General features: G+C 46.3%; 1 protein-coding gene across 1 annotated transcript; it reads right to left on the reverse strand.

Annotated features, from left to right (window-relative positions):
* Window positions 1-1886: 1886 nt before the first annotated feature.
* Window positions 1887-7117, reverse strand: LOC8026215. Its single transcript, XM_002402458.5, has 3 exons — window positions 6160-7117; window positions 5418-5591; window positions 1887-2267 (listed from the first exon to the last, which is right to left on the reverse strand). The coding sequence occupies exons 1-3, from the start codon at window positions 6431-6433 to the stop codon at window positions 2101-2103; spliced, it is 615 nt and encodes a 204-aa protein (XP_002402502.3). The 5' UTR covers window positions 6434-7117; the 3' UTR covers window positions 1887-2100.
* Window positions 7118-8255: the final 1138 nt, after the last annotated feature.

Consider the following 8255-nt stretch of genomic DNA (forward strand, 5'->3'; position numbering starts at 1 on the left):
TGCCACACAGGTCTGCCAATTACGACAAACCGGGGCACCGTGCATTTTCAAAATCAGCACCATCTTGTCCAGCGGAGGCGAAACATAGAGGTGAGTTGGACATATAGAGATGGGCAGTCGGCCACACCGCTGGGCGGCAGAACCACTGCCGCCCACTGTGTGAAGAAGCCTGGAATGGAACCTTGTACTACAACATTTTGCAAGTTTGCCTATAGTTCAAAGTCTGTTTGGGCGAGCTATACCTTATTTCACCTAGAGTGCAGACGCAGACGGCACTATGAGCTGATGGGAACAATCGGACAGTGTCGAAGTGTACCACCATGGTGTTTTTCATGTTTCCCCAATTGTTCTATCATCGCTGAACCAATCAGAAACAGAAAAGGCCCAGTGACTTGCACTTTTAATGCCGCTTGATCGGTCCCATTACCTCGTAGCGTGGGCTGCGTCTGGACTTAAGCTGGAGCTAAGTATAGTTGGCTTCATTGAGTGCACTCTCCACGTGGCTTCCGATCATTGCGGGGAAGCAGTTTGTCACGGAGCAGGCACCGTGGGAAGCACGATTTGTTTAGTCTGTCCTACTTCAGACAGAGCACAGCGTGCATTCTGTGCACTGCATTGCATACGAAAAATCGCGGCAACGTTATTGTCTCGTTGCACTTCTACGAGTACCTACAACGGCGATCACATTCATTTGCTCTCTATGTTATCGGAATGAAACCTAAGCCGAACTAGAGCTGCAGATAGAAAAAAGAAATCACTTTGCAAGGAGCATGTTTTGTATGTGACGGAGGTTATATTTGCGTTAGTGGAAATCTGATGCAACCCTGCGTATCTGCTGCTTGTGGCTCCTTGCTCTGTCGGTTTGCTGCAATACAAGTACATTTGTAGGAGAAAAGCAGGGTAGGAGGGTGCACACAGAGGCGTGGAGTGTTCAATCCCCACCCCTGCCCGTTTCAATCTGAATGAGCATCGTACCGGCGTACGGTCATGTTTCACTACTGCGTGGTGCATGTTAAAGACCCGAGGCTAGCGGTTGGACTGCGCTGGCTAAATTGCTCCTCTACAGCGAGTGACTCGTCGCAACTTTGAAATGGCTGACCAACTACATGCTGTATAAATATCCACACAACCCCAATTATTGGGGTGTTCTTCCAGTGCGAGACATTTGTAAGTTGCCCGCTTTAACATATAATACTACTATATGAGCCTTGTAGATGTTTATATGACAAGTATCCCTCCCAACTGAAATGTTTGAAAGAGAATTGCACCTATTAGGGTGGAGTGCACATTCTAAGGCAGGGGCGCACAACATGCGGCCCGCAGACATGACGCTGCAAGATGTGCTCAAGACGGCAACCAGTACAATGATGCCAGATATTGAAAACCTGTCTGCCAGTTATTCAAAACCTGCGTAGTTCCCAATAAACATTTTTTTTTGGCCCATGTCATTCTTGAGCTGTGCAGCCCTGTTCCAAGGGGAAAAGTGTCTCGGAGACGGAATGACGGAACCAACGTGCAATTCACCCGGCCGCTGTTCCTAATTTCTGGGACCTGAATTTCTCACAAGCAGCACATGTCAGCGTTTCAATGCCTTCCACACATACATTGTATTTTCAAGTAATAAAATTTTAAAATCTTTTCCCACATTATATTAGCCAGTTTTTTTTGGAAAAAATTAAGTGGCCACATTTTGATGAGTCATTGCTTCATATGCAAATTAGTTAGGAAACTTAAAGCATTGGCACGAATCCTTTGAAAACTGCTACTTTTCCCATGGTCAGTAAATAGTTGGGGACAGCCCTTTAATTTAGAGATAACATTTAACACCACCATAAGGATAAGTCCACAGGCAAAATGCAATTGAAATGCGCCATCGGACGACAAAACATGGTTTCACAACCTTGGTTTAATTCGTAAAACGGCTATAACAAATCAACAATACATACTTTTTACACGACCTTCACACATATGTACAGGGTGTAGGGAGTGGTCATTAGAGTGCGCCAAGTCAGCGACCCATCGGCGGCAGACTTGGCGAGAGAGAAACGGCCCGTGAACGAGTCGGACCGGTGCAGACGCGGAGGCATCCCGAGCATCTCTTCAGGCGTTGGGGAAGTTGAAGGCGCTGTAGGCAAGCAGCCCCGGGTGTTCCTCCTGCACCCTGCGCTGGCAGTGGTGAGCGCTCACCAGCAGCAGGATGCCCCAGACTAGGGTGAGGAGGCTGAAGACTGCCGACGGGTACAGGTTACCGCTCTCCAGGGAAAACTCTGCAACGGCAACACGCGAGGCGCCTAAGCAAGTCGTCGACCTCTACTGTAGTTGCAGACAGAGCGACTACGTCAAGGCACGTCTTTCGAATGCCCTACTTCCGGCACATGCGGTGCGCTCGAAGAGCACGAGACTTCGAATCACTGTCGAAGGTAGGAAGCTCGTGCCAGAGGCGGGACAACCGGGACTCCTCCCTGCCATTCCCACCTTATTAGGGGCTAAAGGAAATCGGATGCAAGGTCACGTCTAGACCCTTAAAAAAAACTATCTTGAAAAAGAAAAAAAAAAAAAAATACTAGTTAGGCGACTTTTAGAGCATCTTTATCCCGCGAATCTAAATATCACATTAGTCTTCCCCAAAGATGTAACTAAATGCAAAAAACACGACAAACTGCCGACCAGTTATTGCATTGCACTAGGATCTTTTGGCTGCCGAGCACGCGTCGCTCGTGTGGGCAGCATGTGCATTTGCAAGCTTGCCAGGTATAATCTCCCGCACCAATCGCAACGTCTTTTTCCGACTTTTTTGCGAAATAGCAAGAGTGCACGTGCGTAGCCTTGATAGGCGCTGAACCAGCATTCCTTGCAAACTTCTTGAACATACAATTTTTTCTCACCTCATCAACTTCTTAGAATCTAACAACTTCTTCAGCAATGCCCAGGAAGGTTTTCAAAAACCATTTTCATGTGAGACCCAACTACTATCTTTCACGAATGACCTACATCACATTCTGGACCGAGGATCCCAGGCGGACTGCATTTTCCTGGATTTCGCCAAAGCATTTGACAAAGTTTCTCACAATCTTCTGCTTCTAAAACTTTCCAAACTTAACATAGACAATAACGTTCTCGCATGGATAAAGTCTTTTTTAACTCAACGGTCTCAATTTGTCACTGTGAATAACAATAACTCCTCTTTTGTCAAAGTTGCGTCAGGGGTTCCGCAAGGGACAGTATTAGGGCCGTTGCTATTCTTAATTTATATTTACGACCTACCCACTTATGTCTCTTCATCCGTGTCTCTGTTCGCTGACGACTGTGTACTTTACCGTGAGATTCTCGATCATAATGACACCTGTATACTCCAATCCGACATTAATGCTATTTACCGTTGGTCTGACTCGTGGTCCATGAAGTTTAACACTAACAAATGCAAGGTCATGCGTGTGTCTCGCCAGTCTCAGGACTGTCCTTACTATTTCCTTGATAATGCTCATCTAGAACTGGTATCTTCGTACAAATATTTAGGCGTACATATAGCCTCTAACCTTTCATGGAAAACACATATTCAGCATATTTCAGCTAACCGCATGTTAGGTTACATCAAGCGAAATTTTTCATTAGCCCTTGTCTCACTGAAATTAACTTTTTACTAAGTTTTAATTCGTCCCAAGTTAAAATATGCAGCTTCTGTCTGGGATCCCGGACTAGTCACTCTTGTATCTACATTGGAAGCCGTTGAGAACAGATCCGCTCGTTTCATCCTCACAAACTATCACCTTACATCGTAAAATTTCTCGTCTTTCCCTATTCCATAAAATGTATCACAATAATTCTTTCCTGCGCGACAAAATAATTGCTCGGCCTGTATGTTTCCTCCCGTCTTGATTATCAACATAAGGTGGGCATTCCTAACTTTATCACAACCACGTTTTATTCATCTTTCGTTCCCCGTACATCCCAGGAGTGGAGCCACCTTCCCCGGTCAATTGCCATTATCACTGACTCTGAGCTCTTTAAAAGTACAATAACTAATTACTTTATTACTGAGTGTGTCTAATATGTATTATGTTATTTGCATTAACCTTCTTGTTGCTCTCCCCCTCTGTAATGCCTTTGGGCCCTGAGGGTATAATATATGAAATGAAATGAAGATGCGCGAGAGCGGAGGTTCCCTAAAACTCCTGTTACATTGTCATGCTCTGGGAAGGAGGGGTTTTAACAGTACTTTGAAAATAATTTTCTGTGGCCTCTGTGCACCAAAATTGAAATAATCTCAATATTCATGATCCTGGAGGCCAAATGAAGACTATTGAAGTGTTTTTACTCAGATACAGCACCGCTTCTGCTTCCCTGCACATCTGCATTGGAGCATGCCCCCTCGTAACTGCTCGCGGCGAGAGAACACTTCGACACACTGGTGCCACCTGGTATTGGGTAGCCCCCAAGCATCTACGCACCAGCCGTGAGAAAGGTTGCTTGCAACATTTCAAAGTTATTTTCAGCCGACCGTGAAAATTTTTGTCACTCAACGAGAAAAGGATATGGGATCTTCCGCAAGCATTTCTAAAGGGATGCGAAACTAGCAGTCTAAATGTAATGGCACCAAATTATTCCTAACCATCGCGGCACAAAGGCAGGTTCTTGGCTGTTTATAATAATTATGTGGCGCCATTCGATCCGAATCTGAGGGCTCGGTGGGCCGAAGATGTTGGTATGGAATAAAGGTTCGTGACGGCAGTGCTTCTGGTAAATGCTACATCAATCGAGAAGGCTCCACTCTTTTCCTTTCGCTTCTAGTGGGCAAGCCCGTTGGCAAATAATGTGATGCGCAGCACCAGTTGAGCAGTGCTCTGTGCTTGATCGCACGGTCGCCTTGACCAGGTGTACAATTCTAGTCTCTGGAACTACTAATCACCGAGCAGAATTGAAGAAACATGTTTCACGGCATACCCAAAATGCCGTCACGCCTTAGGAGCTACACTGACTGTTTTTCGTTTTTTTTTATTGGGTTGCCATGAAACAATTGTTTGCCTCCCAATCTTCGAGGGCAAGGTTTTCTTACAATAAGTGCCAATGACAATCACGCTTTTGGACGTTGGTGACCAGGGGCGGATGCAGGTATTTTCAGAGGGGAGGGTAAGTGTACATGTTTAAGAACACTCCCCCCTCACTTAATTTTTACCCATGCAAAATCCAAGAGGGGGGTGGGACATCTGTACCACCCCACTGTTGGTGACGAGCATAGTAGTGCACTACCTCAGGCTTACCTACCCAATTTGTTGGTAGCAATAAGGTTGATTGAAGAGGTAACTGAAATTCTGCAATCTGTTTGGATAGCTCGGTACATCAGGAACTGTACTACAGCACTTTACGATGGGGATTTGTCTCGGCGAATGCAATCCCCACAGTCCTTGCGGGCATCTTACCCTGACCCCTTGTGACAACCAGTGCAAAGTATGTTCCGGAGGCGACTACACTGATGCTGGACGCAATAATCCCCAGGACTCTGAGGCCTCCAAGAGTGCTCTTGTCGTGCCACACGTCCAGCCTCTTGCAGAGGTGCAGTATTTGCAGGTGTAGCACTCCTGCAGCAAAGATTCCTGCAAACCAAAAGGACACTGATATGGGTCTTGGGTTGCACCACGTTTATGGAACAAAAATACCGCGCCGTGTGAAACCTGAATCCCGTGTGACCTCGTATCTCCTGCTTTTCACGGAAATGTGCTATGTGTGGTTGACCCTTTCCAGGCAACAGCTGGGGGCGTAAACCAACTTTCGTTGCTTCGTGTTTTAGCGAGACAATACACGAGGGGCTTATACCCTTATCTAGCATAAGAACACAACAATTACACAAAGAAAAGGAACCCGAATATATGAAAATTAAGTTTACAAACGCGTTTTTTTTTTTTTTTTTTTTTTTTTTTTTTTTATATTTATTTTGGCAGTTTTGTTTACTCTCGGAGCTGCTGAGGGCGCGGTCGCGCAAAACTCACTTCTGAATTAACACGAGGCGCGTGCCCTTCAAGAGCTCAAGAAATCTGAAGGGTGCTCGAAGGTTTTTCCTTTGTTTCGAGACGCAGATTAAAAGGCTCGAGGCTCGAGTGCGCGGCTTCTTTCTCGTGCTAAAATGCGCGATAAAGGGCGCAGAACGCAGAGATCTCTACGTACCGGACGCGAGGCTCCATAACGCTGCCTGGTAGTTTCTGTAGGAGAAAAAACACAGTCCGAACACGACGACACCGCTCAGCGTGCCGACCACGGACAGAAGCAAAAAAATGAAAAACGGTACGCCTGGTTTGGGGGGCGGCATAGCGAGCGTCACATGCTGTTCGGGGCCATTTGACGTGCTAGTCTTCGCCTCGCCCGTCAGGGGACGTAATGGCATAAAGTCTCGATCGCCAACGTGAATCACGGACAAGGATGCCTCATCGGGCGTCTGCATTTTTCTGTCAGCTCACTATTGGCGCGGTAATAGTTGTAGGGATCCATTGACGACGCAGGGGCAGGGTTATCGCTTTCTTGCGAACGCCCAGAAAGTGCTTAATATCAAGATTTTATATCAGGTGCCAGATATCGTCTGCTACGACGCGATTGGCTGCTGCCACCTGCCGCAAGTTGATTCAAGAGGGAGAAACAACCTGTGGACCTGTGTCTAGAAGTGTACGATCTCTATGGTGGAAACAACTGTCTATCGAACCCAACGAGGTAGACCGAACCAAACCGAACCCACGCAAGGGAGTTTCGTGTGCTTTCCAATATTTAGACGAAGAGGTAGCAGTTTTAATAACCGATGTCGGTTTTCACAAAGCTGAAAAATTAATACACCACGTAATAGCGTCTGCATACTCTAAACAACTGTAGTCTGCAAGTTTGTTCGGGCACGGCCGGTCTAGAGCGGTGGGTAAGGCCCCTTGATGTTTCAAAGGCAGTGCATTGTTCGTCTATGCACGTGTAACGTGCAGCCCTTGGGAGCTAGATTTTCGACGTCATGAATTTCCCAGAAGTGGCGCGTGGCACGAGCCTCGAGCAGGGCTCTGCTGCAGCTCACAGCTGCAGCTGAGCCAGCTGAGCTGGCTGAGCAGCAGAGTAGCGCAATCCTTCGAACCCCGTGTTTTGCCGACAACATGGCCGACAGAGCGGCTCGGCGCGAGTCACGTGGTACTCAGGGTTCCAGGAGGCGGCCCGCCCTATGGGAGAATACATGGAGATCGATACAACACGGCTGATTAAAAAATTAACGGCGAGTTCACACTTTTCAAAACTAGTCTGTCGTGAAGTTAGTAAAGCACTAAACACTTTGTCAAAGTTTTAATAATATCGGATGTGTGTGCAAATTTTTAGAAGGCAATTTCCAAGGCAATGGCGTTTGAAGCAGACGATTTTTGCTCGCAGCGGAGATGGGCTTTTCGGGTTGGCCGGAGCGGGTCACGTGAATGGTGTGACGTCGCCGTGTCGTCTGCTGCATGATGCCACTCAGGCAATTTAAAAAAAAAAAAGTTACGTCCTTGTATGGCACACAACTTATCGCATATTATTCTAAAATGTTTCACTATTATGTCGAAAATGATTTCCATTCCGCACATCCCCACAAAACTGCAAAAATGTTCCAAAAGCCGGGTGAATTCATGATTGAAAAGGTTTACTCCGACTTAACATAACAAATTAATAACAAAAATACTGAAGATGCCACCTGCATAGGTGGCGAAACGTCTGTACCTTTTGTTATTAATTTGTTATGTTAACCCACAAAACTGAAGAAACAACGATTTTCTCACGTTCTCCATGCATTTCTGACCGCAGTTGGAACCTCCGGGCGTTCGCCGCTAGTCGCCGAGAGACGGCGTTCTAGATTGCGCTACTCTGCTCCGAAGGCTCCGAAGTAGCAATCAATCGTTTTTGACATAATAATGGAATATTTTAGAATAATTTGCGCTAAGTTTTGTGCCCCGCAAGAACCTGACTTTTTTTAAAAAATTGCTTGAGCGGCATCATGCAGCAGACGACACGGCGACGTCACACCATTCACGTGACCCGCTCCGGCCAACCCGAAAAGCCCATCTCCGCTGCGAGCAAAAATCGTCTGCTTCAAACGCCATTGCCTTGGAAATTGCCTTCTAAAAATTTGCACACACATCCGATATTATTAAAACTTTGACAAAGTTTTTAGTGCTTTACTAACTTCACGACAGACTAGTTTTGAAAAGTGTGAACTCGCCGTTAATTTTTTAATCAGCCGTGTTGTATCGATCTCCATGTATTCTCCC

The sequence above is a fragment of the Ixodes scapularis genome, unplaced genomic scaffold (assembly GCF_016920785.2).
Source record: "Ixodes scapularis isolate PalLabHiFi unplaced genomic scaffold, ASM1692078v2 PGA_scaffold0__279_contigs__length_252992795, whole genome shotgun sequence".
NCBI classification, from domain to species: domain Eukaryota; kingdom Metazoa; phylum Arthropoda; class Arachnida; order Ixodida; family Ixodidae; genus Ixodes; species Ixodes scapularis.